Genomic DNA, 26,131 nt, shown 5'->3' with positions numbered 1-26,131 from the left:
CTTGTCATCTTTTTACCTTTGTGTTTCAAATGTACTTTTACACTTGCAGCAGCCATTTTTAAAAATGATTTTTAGAGATTTAGAAAACATGATATTTAAAAATAGTTGGACAGCTGTGTTTTTATGTGCAGTGTTTTCATTGCAACTGCATAGCGGGGGGAGAGAGGACCCTAATCTCCATAAAATCCAGTTCTTACTAGACTGGAAATAAAATTAATTCTAATTTTTGTGATACTGAGACTGTCTTTAGTAATTTCTTGATATAATAAATATTTCAACCATTTTTACCACATATCAAATACTCCTGTAATCAGCTGTCATATTATGTATCTAGTGTTGGGAAGGGAAAGCATCAACATCTACAAAATAGCTGGTCATAGCTTGATTCTCTGTTCCCTTTGTCTTGCTGAAATCAAGAAATGAAAATATGGAAATAAACTACTGCAATCTGATCTATTAATGTACAAAGTGAATTCATTTGTTGCGATGCCAATTGTGGTAAGTCAGAAAGTATTAGAGATTTTCTCTCTCCGTTATTCACTGGACAAATAGTAATCGTAGCCTGACCCTAGGAGGAGCTGTATGCCGCCTCTCCAGTTTTCTTTGGTGGGAGTTGAGCACATTCAACACCCCTCAGGATCCACCTTAAACCCAGTGGAAGGCTTTCCATTGAAATCACTGGTCTTGGATCAGGCCTATATAGAAGCTGAGATTGGAGTAATGTTATTTTTTTTTCTCCTAAAGCTTGATTCAATTATGTAATGCATAGCCTTCCTTAAGCCACCTCATTTCTGTACAGTGTATGTAAAAGCTGTTTCTTTTCTCTTTCAAGCAGTGTAACCGCTTGTGCAGATTAGTTGGGAAATGGAACTAGCCCTGTTAGCCTTCATGCATTTAGCTCACCGTTGGTTTCTGTTACTCATTTTTACCGCAGTATTCCATTGTAGAAAGCTAACAACATTTGTTCAGAAAAGTAATAACTAGGGTACACTTGTGAAGATGTAAACTATGCCACTGAAGACAAATAACTGAGTTTTGATCCCTCTAAAAAACATGTTAATGTGCAGTATATATGATTTAGTGCCATGTTACAGCTGGAAGGCCACTTTTAATTTAAGATCCTGTTTTTACTGGCTCATAACTTTCCCCAAAATTACATTATATCCTTATGCTCATCGCACACGTGAATTTCTATGAGAGATTTGACGAGAATCCATTCAGCTGGTTTTAGTTTATTGCTCAGATAACTGCAACATGGTTTAATTGTAAAAGTCCAAGTCTGGCATAGATGTACAGGTACAGTATTTATAAAAGATGCTGTACAAGTGCAGAGTGTTGCTAACTAGGGCCAAGACTGGAGGCAAAAGAGTTTGAATGTGGAGAGAGTCATAGCTGACCATATCCTCCCCCTCCAGCTATGAGCAGGCAGCCAAATGTATAAGGGATGCAAAACTGCAGAACTGGAGATATGGGCACGAATCTTTCCTTCCTCTTCCTCCTTCTCTTCCTCCTACCATCACTGCTGAGACGAGGTGCCTGCTATTGGACTTTCTGGAAAGACTTGAGCTCAGTAGATGGACATGCTTCAGCCAAGGCTTTAGGGAAATGAACTGTGCAGACTGCTAGTGACTAACAAGAGCTTGTCCTCTCCCCTACAACATGCGTGTGTATGTAACAGTATGGTTGGTGGAGCAGCACAGTCATATACTTACTGGCCATACCGTATCATTTCCCAGCTTATACCAGAAATGCTCTCCCCACCCCCACGGTCTGCTGTAGAGGTGTGTTTTGTAGGCACAGGAGTCAGATGCCTCGGTTGTAGCCTCTCTGCATCCTGCCTCTCCCTGCTCTTTTACTGGAGCAGAACAATTCAGCCTTCCATGCACGTCTAATATGTGTATTCACATAGTTACTCTTGCTCTTCAATATTTAGACATTAAAATGAATGCATGGCTGGTTTCATATGTATGTGGGATGTTCAAACAAATATTTGCTTCTGTTTGGAGATGCACTGAGAAGCTTGTTGCTTTGAGGCTCTTCTTGGTTTATCTAGGGGACCTGGATACTTGAGGAGTTGTGTTGATGCTTCAGCAAGCTTTTTAAATGTGTGATCTCCCTGCCTTTGTGCCTATTTTTTTAACACAAGGAAATTATGTTCAAAGAACTATGTTAAAGCAATGTTAAGAGTTAGCTACTAATTGAAGGAAATCCAGAAAATTTAGCTATGACTCCTGAGCAACTACAACACTGTGACATTATACATACTGGTTATACTTGTGGACACCATTATAAACTCAACATTCACTGCCCTACATACCTGCAGAACCCAAGATACTTTCCTATAGAAAAGGAGGTACCATGGTACCGCAGTCACTGTAGTGATAACAATTACTGCAAGTGCCAACAGGGACCACAATGCTTAATATACTTGCTTTCATGAATTAAAATACCAATGCTAATTTTGTATTAAGAATGTGTTTAATGTATTTCAAATTCTAAATAAAATGAAAATGTCATAATTAACAAAGCCATATAGTAATTTCTGAGATAAACAGGAATATACAAAAGAATAATCTTAAGGTTCTTACCCTGTGTTTCTCACAGAATTAATTTGCCATTTCTGCACTATTGGAAGGCAAAGATCTGGTATTACTGAGTCAAAGGACCATTTCTCTCTTCATTTCATGTGCCCCTGTGAAGAGCGATGAAGGTAGAGATACCTAATGCCAGAGAGATCCTTGCTCCTTGGAAAAAAATTGATGTCAGGAAAATTAAAAAAGATTTTCACTTTTGTTAGCCAAGCATAAGCTAGGCTGAAATGAACTTCTTAAACCTCTTGGTTCCAGAATTGGCTGGAGTATGATCAACAGACTCCCTGCTGGAGAGTTGATGATCTTTCTTGGTTTAGGCAGGTCTTCATGCTATGCTTATTACCCTTTGTGCCAAGACCCTGTCTCTATCTATCACCTCATTCAGACAGGATACCTTATTTTAACTTATAAGTTCTCCCAGAATTGCTAAGAGATCACATACTATTCACACAAGCCAGAGATAAACTTTTTTCATGTCTATCTTGAAAGTAGAGGTCATAGACCTCTTTGCTTTATTAATGGTTCCTGTGTACAATCTTTAATTAACTTACTTTTTTTTGTCTGGGAATTTAGAGGCCCTGGCTGCTCACCCCTGCCTGGCTCCAATTGAAAACATTTTCTGGTGGGTTGAGTTTCATCTTTGAGATACTGTTGGCACTCTTACTCTAAAAACAGAGAAGAAATGAAATATCCTGTTTGACTTGGCTGTCTTCTTGGTTTGAGAATGTCATCATTAAATAAATGCTTGCTGTTTTACAATAGGTCAGGTAATTTCTTGAGAACATCCCATGAACATCTTGGAGATGCTAACCAACAGACCCTCGAGGCTGAAGAGGAGTGTTCTAGAAATTGTTTCTGAAAAAAATGGCATACACCTAAACTGGCCATGGCGATTTGTCAGAACCCTTCTAGCCACTACTCTCCAATGAAGATCTGTTCTGTTCTACTTTTCAAAAGAGACTAGAGACTGTGTGCTTAACTTTTCAAAAGAGACTAGAGACTGTGTGCTCACCCTCTGAAAAATCATGCCCCTTTAACGTGTGTCTAGCTGATCACCCAAAAATTGAGGCACCCAAACTTACTAGTCAGTTTTGAAAATTTAGGTCTAAATACCCAATCATTGATGTGCTAATAGGAATGTTGCCAGAGTAAAGCCAATCTATAACCTGAAATGTTAATGCTGTTGTATTTCTGAAGCCCACCTTGAAACAAGTGTGCTCTACTAGTGAATGTGCCTTCTTCCATATGCCTTCTGAAATAATAGTTAGTGATGCCTCAAATGCCAGGTCTTTCTCTTCTCAAGGGAGTTCTTGTTCATGCAGAGGTTATCAGCATTAACGTAGAAGTGCCCCATTAGCCTGTTGCGTGGTTGTCCTTGGTGGCCCGCTGTCCCTGGTTCTTGACAATAGTGTGCATACACATAATAGGCAAGGAAAATCCTTTGCCCTTTTCTGCTTGTAAACCTAATATTTTTCTGAAGGCACATCGAGTTCCATGGTAACCATTACATGGGTGAATAAATTAGACCAGCTTTATCTAAAGAGATAAAAAGAACGTGCAACTAAAGGAAGAAAGAAGGAAAAGAACAAAGGAAATTCTATGCTTAAATGTCAGAATTAGCCATTTATGTGTCCAAGAACCTGAAATGTTCTTGTTCTGTTTTGTGATCTATATATGAATTTCTCATAAATAGCTGCCTCTAACTGGAGTCCATTCTCTCAGTGCTAGCATGTTTTTCAGATTTCACTGTCAGCCTATCATTTCTTGGCTACTATTTGACTTCTAATGACCTGTGGTATTTTTGTTCGATTCCTTCCTCAGTTCCATCACATTATGAAAGGAATTCTTCCTTATTAAGGAGGGCAAAATTGTCCTCTGGCCCTGGAGAGAACGCATCGAGTTTTCTTCACATACTCCTTTCCTGGTGTGCATATTCTGCCCTTGCCAATTACGTGGTGTGACAAAGTTCCTCCTCTATCTTGGTGGGTCCTGCGCTTATTGGTGGATTTTCTTGCCTCAGAGATTCACCATGTGGGTTGGGGAACAGCCCAGAGGCCTTCCCCTCTGAAAGAACCCACAGTCCAGGTCAATTGGGAGGTTTGGGGGGAACCCGGGCCCACCCTCTACTCCAGGTTCCAGCCCAGGGCCCTGTGGACTGCAGCTGTCTATAGTGCCTCCTGTAACAGCTGCATGACAGCTACAACTCCCTGAGCTACTTCCCCATGGCCTCTTCCGAACACCTTCCTTAGTCTTACCACAGGACCTTCCTCCTGGTGTCTGATAACACTTGTGCTCCTCAGTCCTCCAGCAGCACACCCACACCCTCTCAGCTCCTTGCACCTCTTGCTCCTGGCTCCTGACACTCACACCACAAACTGAAGTGAGCTCCTTTTTAAAACCCAGGTGCCCTGATTAGCCTGCCTTAATTGATTCTAGCAGCGTCTTCTTAATTGGCTCCAGGTGTCCTAATTAGCCTGCCTGCCTTAACTGGTTCTAGCAGGTTCCTGATTACTCTAGTGCAGCCCCTTCTCTGGTCACTCAGGGAACAGAAAACTACTCATCCAGTGACCAGTATATTTGCCCTCTACCAGATTCCTGTACCCCACTGGTCTGGGTCTGTCACAGTGGGCAGAGCCTATCAGCCTACCATAGATTGGCAAATCTTCCACCCATATCTCCAAGTCAAAGAGGAAAAAGAGGACAGCTGGACTTCTGAGAGACTTGAGAATGAGTTCAGCTAGGTAATGAGGGATGGTTGAGGAGAGATGAGAAGGTGGGATTTACATGCTGAATATGTTGGGTATGGGGGTAGGCAGATTGCAGTGGAGCTGGGATGGGCTAAAATGGGGAGCAGAACCAGCAGTTAGCATGGGGTGAGGGTGGGCCTCTGCTGTGAGAGTGGAAACTGTTGAGCTCAGAAGAAAGCCAGAAGCTGGAGAAGAAGAGATCAGAGTGCTGTTTGTGAGGAAACAGGTGAGCGCTAAGGAAGGATTGGGAATTCTCTGGAGGGCCCAAAGTTTCCTTGCCCAGCAAAGGGAGATGAGTAGGCAAATGCTGGTGGCTTTGCCCCTGCCATTGAGAAGGCTAAGGTATGGTCTGTCACACTGTTGTGATTTCATGATGTGTGGGACTGGGTGGTCCACATTGATAATTTTTTAAAACAGATTTTAATAGTTCCATGTGGTGTTTAGACTTTTTTTATCGGTGGGTAGCAGAGTAATGTTTATCAATTGCTAACAGCAACAGCGCTCTGTTACAGACACAAGTGTACACTATAAAACCTCTCCTTTATTATTGTCATTATCCTGTGCTTGCTGCTACATATTTTATATCAGAGAACATTTTTAAAAATTACAATAGAAATGACCTTTTGTTTTTCATTCCCGAATGTGGAATGTTCTCTGGGAACTCTAACAGCGTTAAGGTAGTAAAGTATGCTGACAGATTTCTAAACAAAATACTTGTGCACAGCTGCAGAACATAAATCATTCCTTCCAGTTTCTGAATTTTATAAATTGTTGTTATGTGAAAGTTACCTCTGTTCTTGTTTGACTTTAACGAGATTTTTTTGTTTAGGCAGAAATATTGTTGCTTCTCAGTTTTGCAAATATAATGCCCTTAGTTGTAATGATTACATAGCTGTAGTTCCTTCAAAAATGGTTTTAACTGCCAAGATATTTGTATTTTCATAATAGTCAGCTCACATTGTACAAAATTTGGGGATGATGTCCTTTACCTGTCATTTATCTGTAAATCAAACGGATGCAAATGTTGTTTATAAAGTAGCAACAGTAGACCAAAAGCCAGCTAATAGTGTAGTCATATTCTTCTAGGAATAAGGGCCCATTATTTTTAGACACAGGTTTTGCCATTTTCCATATGACATACAGTACAGTGCTGAGGGATCATGTTCCAGTGCTCCTACCATGCACTTCCTAACATGGCTTTAACTTGAAATAAAATAAAAATTAGGAACGGATAGTCCTTAATGTGTCTACTGATGATGTTCTTTCAATGACACAGCATAGGGTGGACAGCTGAAAACCTCTGTGCTGTTGTGAGACACTTGGCAGGCAACCATGAGTTGGTAGCATGTCTGCATGATCTCTTGGGGATTTAGAAATGGGATTTTGGGAATCCATTTATCTCACCCAGATGCTCACTTATTAATAACAATATAATATTTATAAAAGGTCCTAATACCAAGGCACTTGAGGCACTCTATAAGCAATTAATATATGATAATCATATATAGTAGTTAAAATGTCATACAAGATAGATAATAAAAAGCCAGACAAAATGACAGCTATACAAATATGGTGGAAAATGCAAGGTGGAGGAGTTACCATCCATAGGTGATAGCAATTAAAATAGAAAACATTCCTGAATTAGAAGTGTTTGCAAATGTTTCTGAATGGGGAGGTGGTGGGTTAAGGTAAATATCCACAGGAAGTAAGTTCCTTACCCTAAGGCAGGGGTGGGCAAACTTTTTGGCCCGAGGGCCACATTGGGGAATAGAAATTGTATGGCGGGCTATGAATGCTCACAAAATTGGGGTTGGGTGGTGGGAGGGGGTGCAGGCTCTGGGGTGGGGCTGGGAATGAGAGGTTTGGGGTGCAGGAGGGTGCTCCAGGCTGGGATCGAGGGGTTTGGAGAGCAGAAGGGGGATCAGGGCTGGGGCAAGGGGTTGGGGCGTGGGGAGAGGCTCAGGGGTACAAGCTCTGAGCGGCGCTTACCTCAAGTGGCTCCCGGAAGCAGCGGCATATTCCTTCTCCGGCTCCTACACAGAGACACGGCCAGGCGGCTCTGCACGCTGCCCCATCCGCAGGCACCGCCCCTGCAGCTCCCATTGGAGTGCGTAGGAGCCGGAGCAGGGCCATGCCGCGGCTTCTGGGAGCCGAGTGGTGTGGCCCCAATCCTGCGCCCCAGCCAAAGCCCTGGAGCAGGGCCCAGCCATGTGGTGCAGTCCCCGATCCAGCGCCCCGGCCGGAGCGGGGCTGAGTTGCGTGGTGCAGCCCCCGACCCAACGCCCCAGCCGGAGCGGGGCTGAGTCGCAGGTGCAGCCCCCGACCCAGTGCCCTGGCTGGAGTGGGGCCCAGCTGCGTGGTATGGCTCATGGGCCGGCTTAAAACGGCTCGCGGGCCAGATCCGGCCCGTGGGCCGTAGTTTGCCCACCCCGCCCTAAGGGAATGCAAGCCAAAGACTTTCTCAACCTCAAGTTTGATGATAGAATCCCTGAAAGGTGGATCGATAATGCCTGAGTAAAGATGTCCGTCACTACAAGACTCAAAGAAGAGGTCTCGAATGTAGTCAGATAGATAGATAGATTATAAGACCAGAATGGACCATTGTGGTGATTTTGTCTGACCTGAATAACACAGGCCATAGGACTTCCCTGAATTAACTTCTGTTTGAGCTAGCGCAAATCTTTTAGACAAACATCTTCTGTTAGTGTCTTCAAGATGATAGTCAGAAGTCAAGGGGGTATATGTGATGCATCAGACAGCATCAGTGCCAGCAGATATTTGCCTACCAAAAGTTGTGGTGTAGCAGAAGACACTGTCATCTACTCTCAAGTGTGATTGTGTTTCATAGATCCTGCAACATGCAGAGTGCCACTGACTCCCATCAACTGCAATGGGAGGTGAGGTAGCTCATCATCTTGTAGGATCAGTAGCTCATGGGATCAAAACCAAAGTTAGGGGATACCTGATAGGAGTAGAGGAACCAGTGAACTGACATGAAGCAGCTGCAATGAGGGCCAGAATCTAGCCCTATTTTTGTCTCAGAACATTGTAACTTAAAACATCTGGTAAATTGTCAGCAAGTCACAAGACAGACAGAACCTAGAAAACCAATTTATTTTTATGACAAACTCCAAAGTACATGACAAGAATTAAAGTTTGAGGTTTGCAAGATTTCCATTTGGAGAGACACTCGTGGTATTCTTATGGCATCTGATAATTTTTACTATGTGAAGCTTGTACTCAATATAAAAGGAATGCAAGTTTTTTGCAACTTCTTCAGTATTATTTATATGCTGTGAAGTGTATCAGATTGCAAATCAAGGATTAGCTGGGATCAATGTAATTAGAAGATTTGAAAAAGAAGAGAGATCTCAGTGGAATAAAGTTACAACATTGCTTCTTATACAGATTGATACCTTCCAGTTCTCTTCCTTTCACAAATGTAGGGCCTGATCCTGCTAGCATTGAAGTCTATAGGAGTTTGGCCTCTGATTTCAGTGGAAGAATGTAGTATCCCTTTACATAGTTTGTGAGCCCTCTTGTGACACAATCTTCTAAAACAAACACAGAATACAGTGAACTCCACTAGAGCTCACAAAAGGGATACACCCAATCCCAAAACACTTTAGAGAAGGACTGGGTTGTTAATAGGTGGAATGAAAGTTGATTGATCTGACCTTAAGTTAAATAACTTTAAGGAAACATTTTCTAATACAAACTTTTTTAAAAAAGCATATTTAAAGAAAGCAGTATGCTTTTTCTTCCCAATTTTGCACATCTATTTATAGTAGCATTAGGGTTCTGTGTAAATTGGCCATCTTGCCAAGTGGTATTCTATTGCTCTTCTTCCACCTTGTTTTGAAAAATACCTTTACAAATGTCTAAGTAAAGAAGAGAAAACTCTTAGCTCGAGCGTTCATTTTTTACACCTCCCTTTTTGTAGCTTTTAAAATGCCAATTATACTAGCATATACTGCAGCTAGATTTTTGTACAGTTATCTTGCTGAATTTAACAACGCTTCTGCCAGAATGTGTTTACCTTGTTTTTAATAGTGTATTTAGATAAGTGTCATTATTCTTTCAGATACTGATGAATACCGACCACCTGTTTGGAAATCTTACTGTAAGTATTCAAACAGATTTTTTTAAAAATATTGTAACAAAAAACTTTCATTTCTAGTGCTTTTAAAACAATTGAAATACCATTTTTATTGAGATATGAGCTCAAGAAACATTGTGCATTAATATGAAGAATAGCAGGAAATGTTGTCATTTGGAGACACTTGCACTCCTTGATGCCAAAGGCCAAGTGCATCTCTACAGTCCCTGGGATTGGATTCTGTAAACCTTGTTCACATGAGTGTTCCCATTAATGTCAATGAGACTACTTGAACAGGTATGGCCTGGTGGCATAGTGCCTAAGGGCGTTAGTGACCCGGATTCTTGCATGGGAGAAAGAATCAGCCTTTATTTAACAGCAGATTTTCAGAGTGAGTGTGTGTGTGTGTGTGTGTGTGTGTGTGTGTGTATTTGGCCACACAACTACTTTTAAAATGCTTCTAACTCTGACATATTTTTGAGGCTAGATGTCCTTCTGAGACAGGGGCAGGCAAACTTTTTGGCCTGAGGGCCGCATCGGGTTTCCGAAATTGTATGGAGGGCTGGTTAGGGGAGGCTGTGCCTCCCCAAACAGCCAGGCAGGGCCCGGCCCCCGCTCCCTATCCGACCCCTCCTGCTTCTCGCCCCCTGACGGCCCCCTGGGACTCCTGCACCATCCAACCTCCCCGTTCCCTGTCCCCTGACAGCCCCCGGAACCCCCACCCCGACTACTCCCTGCCACCCCATCCAACCCCTCCTCTCATTCCTGACTTCTAGAAAGAGACCTTCTAAAAACGTTAAAATCTATTACTGGCACACGAAACCTTAAATTAGAGTGAATAAATGAAGACTCGGCACACCACTTCTGAAAGGTTGCCAACCCCTGGACTAGAGCCAGCGCTAGGCATAAGCAGACTAAGTAATTGCTTAGGGCCCCAAGCAGCTCAAGGAGCCCCCTATTAATTATTAGTATGTGTTGTATGTGTAGGGTCCCCCCAAAAATATTCCTGCTTCGGGCCCCGAATGGGCTAGCAACAGCACTGCCAAAGACACATGAAAGCAGCACTTAACATAATGAAAGAATTCACCTGGGTAAGTTGGGACTTATTTTGAAATAAATCCATTTTTTTGGACGCTGGATCATGACAGCACATCATGGAATCTGTTCTACTGAGTTCAAGGTTTTAAGTTTGTGTTAAACCTTTGACAAAAAAATGTATAAGCATATTTTTGAAGTGTAAGATGTTACTAAAGTTTATAGAGAATGGATTAAAATAATTCTTCTAAACTGAAAATATATAATAGAAATGAGAGGAAAAAAAGACTTTTTGAATCATTTAGTTCGTGCCTTTGCTAATGCAGGATTATTTTCTACAGCAGGGGTTCTCAAACTGGGGTTCAGAACTCCTTAGGGGGTTATTACATGGGGGGGGCACGAGCTGTCAGCCTCCACCTCAAACCCTGGTTTGCCTCCAACATTTATAATGGTGTTAAATATATAACCAAGTGTTTTTAATTTATAAGGGGGGGTCGCACTCAGAGGCTTGCTATGTGAAAGGGGTCACCAGTACAATAGTTTGAGAACCGCTGCTCTACAGTATATATTCTAGGTCTAAATGCACAGAACTTCCATCTCTTCTGAAACATTCACTTTCAGTTTCCATGAGTCCTGCAGAGATTGGATGTTTCTGTTCCAACAGGCACTTTGTAGACAGCATTGCCAACCCTAAACATTCAAAAATCATGAGTCATGCTTCAAAAAACCCAAAACATTAGTGTTGGGTATTTTTTATTTGCCATCTGGTTTCTGAGCATTTAAGATGAATTCAAGTAATAGTTTCAAGCTTTTCTCTGCCGCCATGAAGACTAGAAACTTAAATTTTTTTTTTAAAATCCCCAAAGCTGAGATTCTTATATAATCTCTAGTTTCCAGGCACTGGGCCTTTAACTAAAACACCTAATACTGTGAGACTCATGATACATTCAAGAGAGTTGGCAACACTGCATAGGCCTTAAAATTTTAGCAACTCCAGAACTTTTTAAAACTTATTTTAAATTAATTGAAATGAATGAAAAATAAGCAGCAAGGATGGGGGGGAATGCTAAAGATTTTCCCCCAGCTGTCTTTGTTGCTCACATTCAGTTCCTTCAAATTCAACCATCTAAAGAGAAGACCAATCTCCAACCCATTCAACTGCTGTCACATAATTGCGGTGGTTGGAACCTCAGTCTGCATGTGAACATAGAAGCAATCTCTGTGTGGCTTTGAATCATAACTTATTACATCAATGGCTTGCCATATGTCAAGCCAGTCACTTAAAATAAAGGCACTTACACATGAAGTGACTTGAAGCAGGCTTTTGCCTTGTAGATGATGGTTAAAGAATAAAATTGGAGCACATTGTAGCTTTAATATTAAACATCATTAATCATAACAGCCATTCATCTAGTGTTTGTCACCAAGTTCTGTATGTTTTGCTTTCATTTGCAAATATTAATAATAAATCACAATACTGTACCTTCTGTGAACTCAATGAACTCTGCCTTTTCATTCATTTTATTTTACACCATGATCTATAATGAGGTGTCCAACCTTTACAATGCCAAAGCCTCATTGGCAGCTAGCCCAGTACCTAAAGCAACACACATCATTTGTAGATGTAACTTATGTTTTTCATAATTTTCCATAATTAGAAGTAAGTGCACACAGTCATATTATTTGCTTGTGTTGCTGTCTCTCTTGATGAATGAATAGGAATGTCTTATTCGAGTTCACTAGCAATAGTAGCGGCAAGGAAACAGCAGCTGATAGCGTGGTTCTCATGCAGCAGTTATAGGAAAAGGCTAGAGAGCACATTTTATAACTTGACAGACCACACAGTGTATTCCTGACCTGCAAAGAATAAAAGGCCCAGTCTTTGAGGAGAAGGTCATCTTCAGAAAATCTTTCTAATGTTGATGTGAGGCAAGAAATGATTAGCCTGAATTTTTTTAGTGCTCTACAAAGCGTGTCACTTCCATTTTTAGATCTAAAATTATCCATTTTCTCTCTGCATTTTTTCTTATAAAACCTGAGCTAGTTCTCCACAAGTATCAGATTTGGATCAGGGAATAATTTCTTCATTTGTGGCATAAAATATTATTTTTATAGTGGAAACTGGGGAAAATAAGTGTTCATGCTGTACTTCCAATGAAAAGTTGCAAAGTTTACATTATTTTGCTATTTTTCATCACTTTCAAAATCACCCTTTTCATATCTGTGCAAAACAATTTTTAAAAGTGGTGAAATAGGTTTTAAATGAAATGAAGATAAAGATAAAAGATAAAAATGTTGCTTCCCCCACCCACCTTTGGAACAAGGATCTCTAGTGTGAGTATTTACTTGTCATCTAACACTGAGCCATTTTCTCCATTGTGATGCTTATATTCTTAGCATCTTAATGAAGTATGAGTGTAAAAAAAAAAAAATAGTTATGGTCAAATGCCAAACATAATGAAATAAAATCTCATTGGATAACTAATTTATGTTCTTGTTATGTGAAAGAAGTGACAGCACATGTTATCAGAGTTGTTTGCTAGTAATATTGTTTGAAAGATAATTTAATTTTAAGGGATTACATCTCTCTGTCTATTTCAGAAAGAAATCTAATCAGATCCAAATTTTTGTAAAGATAAAATAAGTATCGACAGCCTCATTTTTAAGGTGATTTGCCAAATCAAGAGGAGCTGAATGTCCCTCCTTTTATAGCAAAGTAGCATGTTACTATCATAAATTTACAACTTACTTTTAAAAATGCCTTGGTCTCGGTGAGGCTCAATTTTTAAAAGATAACAAAAATAGATATTTTGGTATTTGTACCCATTTTAAAATAGGTTACATTTTAGGCCTTAACGATGGGGAAACTGCCCACTGAATGACAATAGGTTCACAGCCATAAATGACATTTTGTTTGCTCAGAAAGGTTAGTGAACAATCATAAAGACATAGGGCCTGATTCTACAATGCTCTGAGTTTCTTCTGTAAGGTCCTGAATAGCTTCAGTCCCAAGTGAAATCAATGGGAGCTGAAGGTGAGCAGTGCCTTACAGCACTGACTGAATCCTCTTGCTGAAGAACAGAGTTGTAGAACCAACATGTTTTGGATGTATTGTAAAATGAAGCTTGCATTGATCATAACTTCTGTTCTTTTCTGCCTGAGTCTAGCTTTTTCCCCACCTTGCCCAGTTATCACACAGTAATTAATTAGATAAATGAATTCTAATAGCGAGTGGTTTCTGATTAGTTGTGAATCATTTATAATATCTTGGCCTATGTATCCCTCTGCACAAAATCTTGCAGCAAGTATTTTTTTAAATCAAAATTTAATGTTTTCAGATGCCTAATTTAACAAAAACAATTCTGTGTTAAGCAGAAAACTGAAATATATTTAACTTCTGCCTTCTCTCAGTGTATCAGTTGCAACAGGAAGCTCCCCATCCTAGAAGGATTACCTGCACTTTTGAGGTGGGTATCATGATGATCCAAAGCTTTACATTGTCCACAAACTCCAGATCCATCCACACACTGTACATTGAACAACTGCTACAAGGGAGACATTGAAGTATTATGGAGAGGGCAACTTGAATACATTGCTTTTTCTGATGTTAAAGGGGCACCATCAACTGGAAATCTGGTTAATTTAAAATAAGAGTTAAAAAGACTTTCAGGTACTACATCTTCCCCCTGCAATCACCTGGTAACTTTAGCAATTTTTTTTTTCTTACAGTTACACTTTTTTATTTTTAGAAAACATTTCTCGGTCCTCTCTTTTGTGTGAAAGACCCACACAAACAGGGGAAACTTACTGTACAGGGCAAATACCAAGACTGTCCCTTCGTTATTAAATGCACACAATAAATACAATGAATTCCTCCTCCCATCCCAATCTTTCAGTTATAGTCACCTGAAGCATTACAGACAGAAAGTGTGGGCCCTGATGCTTCAGTTGTGGAATCCTATTGAAGCATAGGGAATACCCATGTGTGCAGAGGGTCAGCTCATATGGCTCGGATTGTAGTATCAGGACCTAAAGTGATACTGTCCCTTTAATGCTATTTGACAAGACTAGCACTCTTTCATAACTGTTTTGAAATTGTAGATTAAAATATTATTGTGTTTAATTGATATTGAACATCCATGTCAGTAAGTTTTTATGCATAACTCTATCTCATCACTACCTCTAGGAACTTGGGAAACATCAGTGTCAATTTTAAGAATGCTGAAATGTTGGGTTTGACTCATTAAATGATATTACAAAACACTGCTCATACTAAACCATTGCAAGTTACTGAATTGTTCAAATTTTATTGCAACATTTTTATCATGCAACAAGAGAGAGGAAATTAATCTCTGGAATGTGTTTGTCATGTTGACATAGCTTTAAATATAGTGGAGCGTGGTACTGTCAGGGGCATTAATAGCTTATAGCTTAGATCACAAAGAAGATTACTTTACTGACTTAAACGGGGATTTCTCTGTACTCTCTTTCAAATGCCCAATTGCAGTTCTTCCAAATAGTCTGTCAACTTCTCGGATAAAAAATAGAGATTTAATGGGAGTCCAATGCTTCATTTTAATGGAAACACCCTGATCTTCCAGGTTTGCATTTTTGCAATAGGTGGCTAGCTATAGTTGATCGGTCTTTAATGTAGCTATATCTTGATCAAGCGTGACAGACTAATTTTTTATGGAACATGTCTCAGCAAGAAAAATTAGTTTTAAAAAATGTTTTGTGCTGTTAATGAGTTTGCTAATAAGGAAACAACATCTAAGCTGTTATTGTTTCTGTGCAAAAACCTTACACATTAATATTGAAGTTGAGATTTTAATCACATAGAAATAATTACATTCACAGTTTTTGTTTCCACTTCAGCCTTTCTATTTTTCCTTTCCATGTATTCAGCACAATAGGATTTTTTGTGATATCACTCAAAATTACACACATTCATTTGGGTATGGTGCTTTTTTTCTCCCTGCCTGTGGTGGGGCGGCTGCAGAACTCAGCCAATCAAGAGAAGGCTTGCTGGAGCAGCCCGTATATAAAGGGCTGCTCAACAGAGCAAAGGCAGTCTCTTCCTGAAAGACAAAGGGGAAGAACTGTCTGCTGAGGAGCACCGGAGATATTGCAGTGCTGGGCAGGGTAGCGGAGCAATAGGGGAGCTCTGGGCTGACCGTGGACAGACTGAGGCCCTGAGGGAAGGGAAGGTGCTAGGACTATGGGGGAAGAGGCCCAGGGAATGTAGTCAGCGGGAATAGGAGGAGGGGCAGTAAGCGGCTGCAAGCTATAGGGTCCCTGGGCCGGGAGCCAGAGTAGTGGGTGGGCCCGGGTCTCTCCCACTCTTTACCCTACTTGCCAATGAGGAGAGTGGTCTAAATCCAGACTGCAGTTTGCCCCTCAAGCCAGGGATTAGACTAGAAACTGCAGTTGGCCGTTGAGGCTAGTGGAAGGACTGAGGGCTGCCTGTCCCCAAAAGGGGGGAGACAGTGGGCTGGGGCACAGCTGGAGGGCCGTGTCCCGAAGAGGACAGTGCAGTCCGGGAGCGACACGGGTCCAGATGGTGGAAACGGAGGAGGAAGTAGAAGGGGCGGCTAGTGAGGCACCGCTAGTAAAAGGTGCCCTGGTGGTCTGAGAGAGCTAATTCCCAGCACGACCAGCAGGAGGCGCTGCGCTGGTGGGTCTGCACCACTACACTGCCCTAAACTGTTGCTAGGTGTCAAGAAATAACTGCTGCTGTCCTCCCCAAAGGTTCCTGTGTTTCGGTGGTGGGTGAAATGTATCCAGTGTATATACATTTTAAGACTATAAAGCACTCTTGGCAGGCTAATAGCGTAGACTGTTACATTTATTTATTTTGATGAGCTGTATCTTTACATTTCCTGGCATTGTCTGTTGATGTAACGAAAGACCATATTGTAATACATATGGATACTGTGATAATGGGTGCCACTCAGGTACCTTGACAGTATGGGAACCTGATCTATACATGTCCTAATTTTTGTGAATTCAGAGTCTCAACTTTACTATTGATATGTACAGCTTTCAGGATAAGCTTTCCTTCTTAAATAAACAGAGAAATACAAAGTATGCAGGAATAGTGCAACCAGAACTGCATGGAGTGGCCTTATAGGAATTAAAATGATGACTGCAGTTTTGTGCACAACATGTATGCTTCATGGACTTTTTTTCCCCACAGTGGAGAGTTGCCTATAATAATACAGAGGAGTTCTAGCCTTGTTTAGCTTAATAGATCTGTCAGGAGCACAGCCCATGCTAATTTGGCTGCAGGCCGGTGTTTGTGTTAATCATTAATGTCCTGGGAAATGGGAGATCATGAGCGGGAGTCATGCGATGATCTCCTTTATAATATTAGCAATACTACTAGACTGCCAAGGCAAGACATAAAAGAGATAAAGTCATATACTATAGATAAACATTTTGAGCATCTGTTTCAATTGCAGTAATGGAACAAGCCTAGAACACCAGCTGGTCATTCATTCAAATTCTAATCAGATCCACACTTGCATTATTTTTAAAATTAGACAAGATCAGGCCAATTCATACTGGAGAGATCTTCAGGCATCCAGATGCTGCCACTTCAATTACAATTTACCTTTACTTAATTTTCTCATCCCAAGATGTATGTGTATCGCTGCAGTATCATTGAGTTTACACATTAGTTTTAAAATTTTATAAGCTTTTGTACAGGTGGCAAATTGCAATTCGTGGTTATTTTAGGAAGAAATAGGCTTGAACTGAGCAGTGCTCACCCTGAATTAGTGATCCAAGCTCTAGAGGGTATGTAGGTTTACTATATAGTACCTAGAAAGGTCTCCGGGTTTAATCCTGTAATTGTAAAGTCTGTCAGTCTCAACAGAGACGAGTGTTTGTAGGATCACTTGTGAACATTCATAACACCAAACTTCACTAAGTACCTCATACAGGAAGGACAAAGAAGCTAGTGTAACTCTAGAATGGTTTTGTCCCAAAACATAAACTGTAGAGTAGAACATGGTCTTGGTTTTAATATGGGATAAGAAATGCATATCTGCAATTTTTAGGAATCATCTGGGAATTGAGAGTTGAACAAAGCAGATTTGTGCAGGATACAATTTGTTGCACATAGATAGCTGCTGAGTGTAAAGTTTAAGGTATTTTTACGGCCCTTCATTTTCAGTTTTTATTTTATTTAATTTTTCCTGGGAATTTATCAGTATTTATTACCGCAACAAAAACAGGTGAAAATCAGTGCAAAACACTATTTAATAATTTTTCTGGGTGAATATCGGGGTTTATTTTGGTGGCTGGAAAGATGGGGAGGGGGGAGTACTCAGTAGATTAATGCTCTGAATTCCATTAATCAATGTGGTTTGCTGCAGAACTCAAAACACAGTGCCAGCTCTGAGTTTAAGAAAACAATAGATCTCTAATCCCCAAATAAAACTTTTCATTTGAAAAAACAGTTTACTGTTGTACACTTACTATTAGCCCATAAGCATTTATGTTTAATAATTGGGTCACACCATTTGCAGTGCGTACACTCAAGTCTATCCTTTTCTCCTGTTCGTTTTTTTTAAACTTGCAAATACTTCCTTATGTTCTGAAATGTATTCTGATACAGATTTTCATTTTCTTCCCATTTTAGTGTGTCAAATCTTTAATCCATCATCTGCTAACAGTTTGAAATGAGTACATGGTGGGCATGAGATTCATCAGTATGTTCAGAGGTGCAACGCGCTTCAGAGCTTGCCTGCGTGCCTTTTGTTTATTGTGTGTATCTTCTAGACTAACACACAGCCTTATTTCAACAGGCAGCTTTGCATATACACACAGACTATAATGTATTATCGTAATACATATATCTCATGCAATGATTGTATTTTCCTAATAAAACAAGTTATTTTTATACATTTGAATGATACGAAAGTAGGGGGAGAATTGGGGAGAAAAAATGAATCATACTTTTTGTAAAACCTGGGAATTTTCCAGCGAAAATCAGTTTAAACTGAAAATGAAGGGGCTTAGGTATTTTTTAAAAACGGAAATGTTCCATTTAAAAAATCCCATTTCTCAAATAAGGTCAAAATTATGACCATTTTGAAGGATATTTTTACATCATAAAAGTACAATTGAAATAATTATAATGTAGCATCAATGTGTATTTTTTGCCTTTTTTGGAGGCGGGGGAGTTGATTTCAGTGTCTTGCCCATAACAATGTTTTTCATTACAAGTACTGAACATACTGTGCAGCTGAGCCAAAGTGGAAGTGAAAATATATTCAGTGAGTAGAAAGGTGTTTAACCTTTCTCTGGGGTCTAAGCTCTTCCTGCTAGTCCTGAGCTTTGATCTGCTCTTTCTCAGCTGGGTTTCTATTCGCAGCCATGAGTGAGGTGGTGAGGAGCAGAATCTTCTTCTAAGTAATTGAATAGTTCTGCTGCATAAGTAATTCTATAAATATTAGGAAGATAATCCCAGAGGTTAGGGGGAGGGAGTAATATGTAATTTGGTATGGTATTAATTATGTTATTCCTCTTGTTGAAATAAGCAGGACAATTAAAGAAAAAAGTACTTGCCAAAGAGTAATTGGAAATCACACCATAAATAATGTTTATTCAAGGTGCAAAGGCACATGCTGCTACAAGAGATAATGTAGAGAGACATTACCAGCAAATAACCCAGTAACTTGAAAATGGTTCTAAAATACTCCGACTATCCACTCTAACTCTGCTGAGGTCAATGGGGTTACACTGGGGTAATGCCAGGATAAAGGACTGGAGAATCAGCCCTTGTTTTTTGGTCATGTGATGGTGCAGCACAGCTAGGCATTTTGAGTGAAAAATAGCATTGTGGGTTAGTGCTGTAAATACTTAAGGATCTTTGAATTCTACATCAGATTCATATTGAGATTATAATATGAAATGTCGGTGCATTGTCCAAAGCATATTGTGATTGCCTCTCTGGGCTGTGTGTGCGTGCACGTGTGCGCGCATGAATATATATGTATAGTTAGAATCTGTCTTCAGGGCACCCCTTGCTGTCACAGCAGGGCACCTCACAATGAATTTAAAATAATCATATGTGAAAGGATATCAAGCCAGCCAAATGATTGAGTTAATTAAAATTACTGCCCTTTTTCGCCTCATAGTAAGACTCCATCCTAATCTTGTGCTAATTGCTAACAAGCCTGATTGAGCAGCATCTCTAAATACCCTTGTCAAAGCAGCCTCTGTGGGTAGCTAAGAAGCATTTGATCATGCTGAATGGGGGTATTTAATGTAACTTGTTAAATTTGATCTCAAAGACGAGTTCATATGAACAAGATTCACCCTGGGTGACTTCCCAAGGCACCGAGGACATTTCAGAATGACACAGTCAAGTGTGAGGCGCATGCCAAGTCTACACCATTTATCTATTCACCCACTTCAGTTTTATTAGCCATACGCCAAAGTTTAGGGGGGAAAATAGAAACAAAACCAGAGCAGAACCATAGTGACTTGTGTGTTCAGTGCCTAGCACAATGGGGCCTGGATCCTTCCTGGGCTCTCTGGGCACTACTACAGTACAAATAATAATAATTGATGACAAATACCACATGGGTACCACTGTTAGTTTCCATTGTCAGTACAGGGGAAAGTGTGTTATCTCTCGTACCACAGAGTAGTAACTGGGGGTAAATGCTGACTTTAAAAAAAAAAAAAAAAAGTGTACTAATTAGAACTGTGTGAATAACTGATTTTTCAGATCTTTGGCAGTTCCAAAAAATAAAGTAAAATAAATTCTGTTTGGGTCAAACACGAAAAAAAAGTCCAGAATTTCCAGCACATTGAAAAAGGCATTTTGTTTTGGGCATAGAACATATCATGTCATTCTCTTTCTGGCCCAATGACTATTTGAGTATTTTATAGAAAGTGGAACAGCTTCAATAGGAGAGACTGAGAGAGCTCTATCCCAGAATCCCCTGTAGCCTGGTAGTTAGGACACTCACCTCAGTGGGGGACACCTGGATTCCAGTCCCTGCTTTAGTGAATATTTAATTATTTATACAAAGTGGGACACCTTCAACAGAAGACATTGAGAAACCCCCCAACCCCGATATACCCCATCACCCAGGACACTCACCTAAGATGTGGGAAACCTTGGTTCAAGTCCCTGCTCCAGAGCATCCCCATCCCACCTCATTCTTGGGCATCGTGCTGAAATCCTCTTGGTAATGTAGCCCAAGACACTGAAATGTTTCTTTTTGATGATATGATTCATTTAAACATTTCTGAAGTTTTCTCTTTTTTTCATTTTTGACTAAAACAAATTGTCAAAATTGACCTGTATTCGCAGAATGTTTGTCTTCCCAAAGCTGCATTTTTCGGAGGAAAAAAAATTTTGGCTGAAAATTTTTGCCTAGATATAGAACTGACATAAAAAGTCTTTGCTAATACAAGAATCAACTTTTATGAACCCTGTACAAACCATCACTATGATTATTGAAATGATAAGGCAATTTACAAACTACTCTCAAAAATTTCTGAAACTCAAGGAAATTTACACTGACATTTACTTGGTTGCAAGAAAAAATGAAGCAGTTGGGGACACATCTTATGCTTCATGTTAAATAAAATTTTCAATTTTAGTGGCCCCCAAATACTGCAAAAAGCAAAAGACATTATGGAGAGATGGGGCACAGCTGAACTGACTTTTCCAGCAAGAATGGATTTAATTAAAATGACCATTCTCCCTCAGCTGCTTCATTTTATTATGGCAATATCCATATTTCATCTCAGACAGTAAGTGGCTCCAATCTTGGAAGGCATGATTTTGCTCCTTTACATGAGGGTTGAGAAGAGTGAGAATAAGCATTATGAAACTCCATCATGGAAAGCAAAAAAGGAGGGTTAAACTTACCAAATCTGTATAGTTACTTTGACAGCTAACTTTAGCTATCCCCGGATCTGTATTGACCAGGATGACAGACCTGGTGACTCGGAGAAAATAGTGTTACAGGAACTTTGTGGTATCAAAAGAAACTTTGCAAAAGATCATGGCAAGGTCAAACAGTGCTTCCAGTTCTGATGAATTTAATGGCAATATCAACAACTAAATTATGAAAAATGCTAGGTGCTGACTAAAGAGATATGCCTATGGGGAAATGTTTATGATAATACTCATAGAAAACATTGCAGAAAATAAGAGGCATATAATTTCCTGACCTACGTTATATACTTGGCCTGCAGAATACATACAAATCAACTCTATTCTAAAGGCACAATTCAGCTTCTGCTAAAGGCAATGGAAAGACTCCCATTGATTTCAGTGGGAGTTGGGTCAGGCCCTATGTGAATACATTCAAAATAAACAACAACAAATACAATAGAACGGGGTAATGAGACAACATGGGAGGTTATAAAGAAACAGGCATATAAATTAGGTGGGCTCAGTTTATCTCCAATCCTGAATGGGTTCCCATTGTACTAAATGCTGTACAAACACACAGTGAAAGGTAGCCCCTGTCCAAAGAGCTTACAGTCTAATTGAAGAAAAGTGGATGTAACAGTTTGAAGGAGTGAGGGCAGTCAGGCCCAGGTTCAGAGAAATGGTAATTTCTCCTTTTAATTTAATTTATCATCCAGAAAAGTCAAGTCCCACACCCAGTCTGAGTGTAGTTACTCTCCAGCTGAGTTTTTCTTTGACAGTTTGCTTTAATCTTCTGCCACTTCACATTCTCATCTTGTTTGCACACTCAGATTTTATTGTGATTTGGATATTTTCTTGGTGTGCCATGTTGACCATTAATCCCATGACAGGCATCTAAGTTTTTTAAAGTTACTTATACACAGTTTTTATGCACAGTATTGCTGTGTGTATGTGTGTGTGTGTGTTTAATGCTTTCATTTTGTCTACTTTCATATTGTTTCTAATGTATAAAATGAAGTGGTTTGCTTGGCAGGAGGAGGGAAATTAGGACCTGATCCTACAAATTTTTATGCATGTGTTTGCCTTTAGGCATGTGAGTAGTCCAACTCAGAACAATGGGACTACTTGCATGATTAAAGTCAAGCATGTCTTTGCAGAGTAGGGGCCTAATTTTGCTTCTCTGGTAATATAGGCTTTCTGTTGTAATCTAGTCAGAAGTATAAAGCAAGTTGCAAGGCAGTGGTTACATAAGTTAACTCTTGTTTCTTCTATTATAAGTTGTATTCTACATCTAAATTAATATATATGCACCAATGATTATAAAGGAAAATGCACACTTTAAAACATTATTGATCACTTCAATAATGAACACTGATTTTCTAAACTGATCAACCATCAGAATAGCTCTTTATTTCCTGTGACTATGGAAGGATTGTTGTTGCTAGACTCTGCATCATATTTAATTTTTGACATCTTGGACTTTTAAAGATCCCATTTAAATGCCATCTCAACAACAAGGGCGAAATATTTATTTTAGTTTGACATTTCCCTGAAAAGATGTGAGGATGAAACTGAAGTGGAAATAAACTGTGAATGATTTGCGCTTGATTATAGCTGGATCATCAATGACTGCAATGGTTAAGGTTGCATAACTGTTGAATTCAAAGCCCAAAAGATTTCCCAGTTCCATAGTCAGAGGAATGATGGTCTTGGGGTTAAGGCACTGCATTGGGATGTGAGAGAGCTGGGTTCAATTTCCCAACTCTGTAACAGGCATCCCAGTTGTAAATTGCTTTTCTCAGTGCCTTGTCTGTAAAATGAGGCTAATGATACTCCTTTTCTGCCACCCTTTGTCTGTGTGCACATTTAGATTGTCAGATGTTTGGGGCAGGGACTGTCTCGTACTATGTGCTTGTACAGCAACTAGTACAAAAGGGTCTTGATATTGGTGGGGCCTCTAGGTGCTATTTTAATACACAAATATGAAAGTTTTGGGGGCACAAGAAATGCAAGACTTGTATAATATTTCACTTACCACTGAAATGTAGCCACCTCTCAGGTGAAATATGGCAGTGGTTTAACAGTGCACAGCAACACTTCTAGCAACTTTAGAAGAGGAAGATGACTTGTAAATTGAAGATTTTTTTAAAAAATGTGTTTCTAGATTATCTCACCTACTTATGCCAAGAAAAAAATGGCATGTATCGTTTAAAAAAAAATTCAATTTGGGCATATAGTAGTTGGACAACGTTACCAATGTGGCTTAGAAAAGCACCAGCATGCAAATGGTTTCAAGAGACTCTCCATTTCAGCATTTAAATAGGCTGCTTCCTCAGGTTGTGTTTAGATTGTTGGACCTTTCAATGTGTCTCCTTACACTATACCCACTGGAAAAGTACTGTAGTGCTGAGTGATTATTATTCTTTCCCTTCAGATATGCTATATGTTCTCTCCTATTTTTAAAAAAGTTGTTCTATTCAAGGTGTTCATTATGTGCCATCTTTTCTGAAAGTAAAATATTTAAAATGTTGTTTGTTTTTTCAATAGGTAGAGAACAGACCCAAATATTATGGAAGAGAGTAAGTAATGTGCTGCTGTGAATCACTGAGTCTAATGTGGGTGGGTTCAGTTCATGTTCAGTGTTGAGTAAAGGTGCCGCAAGTGCACCCCATGGCCTTTTAATTGCCTTTGTGTGTTTAACACCACAGGAATGTGGGGCTAGCTGTGCTAACACTTTTAATTTGCAGGACATTTTGCCTTGCAAAGTAGTGACTCTGCAACAGCCTACCCTCTTGGCTGTTCAGCATACTGTGTGTGGGACCTTGTCAAGGTCATGCATTACATTTTGATGGGTACATCTTGAGTGATCACTGTGAAATTGTGCTCTGCCCTGTTTCTGCCAGTCTGCTCGTTGGGCATGTACAGCAAAGAACTTTGCTCCACTTAATCACACTACTCTTGCTTCCCTGCAAACTCTAATTTGGGTATGGCATTTTGCCCACCTCACATCACCCCTGCAGATTCAGATGGATACGGTATTCTTCAGTTCTGCATTATCTAGGAAAATATAGTGCTGCTGTGCTTCATGTGGTTGGTTGGTTCACCCCAAAAGTGAAGGTCCTGCAATGAGTGTGTGTGTGTGTGTGTGTGTGTGTGTGTGTGTAAAAATCTCTTTGGGGCCATTTGAAATGCCACATGCTATAAAAATGCACATTATCATTTGTATTTACTTGTCCTCCATTTCACTGCATTAAGCAAAGATTGTTCTGTTTAGCACAGAGAATGAAAGCAAATTTTATGTTTGTGTTTATTTTGGTATCAGTGTATGTAAATTTTGCACTTTGTTATGCAGATTATTAGTCAGATTAAATGGATCCCTTGACCCCCTGGCAAACTAGCAAACTGTCCCTCAGTAAGTGTGAGTACCCCTAGCATAGAATATTAAGCTAATGGGTAACATGGACACTTGTCTATTAAACTAATGTAAGATAACCATGTTATGAAAAGAATGCGCTTGTTCTGTAACGAAAGAGTGTTGTTCCCATGCTGTCTGTTAAGTGATTTTGACAGCTAAAGCCTACCAGCCGCAAATAATCATGCTGGCCAAATGCCAAGCAGAGAGAGAAATTAACATAATGGATAGGTTCCTGCTAATTACTGTAGTTTTTATGGAAGCTTCTTTTAAAAAGCCATGTTTTTTTGTTTTTCTTTTTCCTTAAAAACAAACAAAGGTGTGGTCTAAGATGGAAAAACAGTGTGTTTTGAAACAGCTTTGATTGCTAATAAAAATGAGTTTTGTTTGTTAGATTCCATGGTATGATCTCAAGAGAAGAAGCCGACCAATTATTAAGTGTTGCAGAGGGAAGTTATCTCATTCGTGAAAGCCAACGGCAACCAGGAACCTACACTTTGGCATTAAGGTTGGTAATTACTATTTTATTTTAAAAGTTATAGAATATTTGTTATCTCATGGTATTAAGATAAATTATTATTTAATTCCTTTATAGAATTTTTTGTAATAGTGATCATTTAATGACATTGTATTTTTGTGGCCTGGTTACTGTTCAGTATCTTCAAAGTACAGTACTTTAAATCTTTCAGTGAGAGGTTAATGTCTTGGATTTGAAATACTGGGATAACTCTCTATGGCCAGTTGGTTTTATTTTAGTATAGATTTCCCTCCTTCTCTCTTTTCCCACTGCCTTTCGGTTGTGTCCATAGATGCCACATCTGGATATTGAAAATGGAGGTGGAGAAGAATTAGAAAGTTCCTCTGTGATCCGATGTGACTGAACCCAACCTTGTATCAATATTGGTGACCTGTTATAGGAGAGTAACTGGCTGTCCTCCAGTGACTCATGATACTACTCATACAGCCTGTGTGCCAGCCTAATCTGGCCTGTGAACTAGTGTCTATCCTTGAACAGTTATGTGCCAACTGGGTGAGAATGCATGCCATCACCTCTATACTGCTATGAAAACTCAATCAGATTGTTTCCTAACTGAAATAGTTACAGAATGACTTTATAGTATCTTTTACAATTTTTTAGCTTTGTCATTTTATTGTTCTCAGAGATAGTATGTAAAATGAATTGACTCTTCAGTTCTACATACACCTCTACCCCGCTATAACATGGTCGTGGGGAGCCAAAAATCCCTACCGCATTATAGCTGAAACCTGTTATATCGGGGTAGGGGCGGCAGGGCTCCAGCGGTGATTTAAAGGGCCCGGGCTCCCCGCAGCAGCCGGAGC

At 39.8% G+C, this 26,131-nt stretch overlaps 1 protein-coding gene across 8 annotated transcripts in view; it reads left to right on the top strand.

Annotated features, from left to right (window-relative positions):
• The window catches only part of CHN1 (chimerin 1), a 154,058-nt gene that overhangs the window by 17,113 nt on the left and 110,814 nt on the right, over window positions 1-26,131 (top strand). For 4 of the 8 annotated variants that reach the window (XM_026647580.1, XM_026647581.2, XM_026647584.2 and 1 more), the window contains 4 exons: window positions 9,423-9,461; window positions 13,884-13,939; window positions 23,926-23,957; window positions 25,185-25,298. In XM_026647580.1, coding sequence (XP_026503365.1) covers window positions 9,423-9,461; window positions 13,884-13,939; window positions 23,926-23,957; window positions 25,185-25,298 — 241 coding nt within the window. Of the gene's footprint in view, window positions 1-9,422; window positions 9,462-13,883; window positions 13,940-18,700; window positions 18,755-23,925; window positions 23,958-25,184; window positions 25,299-26,131 lie in introns of those variants that run through there. The other 4 variants (XM_026647585.2, XM_026647583.2, XM_026647586.2 and 1 more) reach the window with 2 other exon arrangements.

Source organism: Terrapene carolina, unplaced genomic scaffold (assembly GCF_002925995.2).
Source record: "Terrapene carolina triunguis isolate 2854851 unplaced genomic scaffold, T_m_triunguis-2.0 Scaffold62, whole genome shotgun sequence".
In the NCBI taxonomy this organism is placed as follows: domain Eukaryota; kingdom Metazoa; phylum Chordata; order Testudines; family Emydidae; genus Terrapene; species Terrapene triunguis.
Note: the sequence above shows the minus strand (reverse complement) of the source record. Positions and strands in the feature narration are given on the sequence as shown.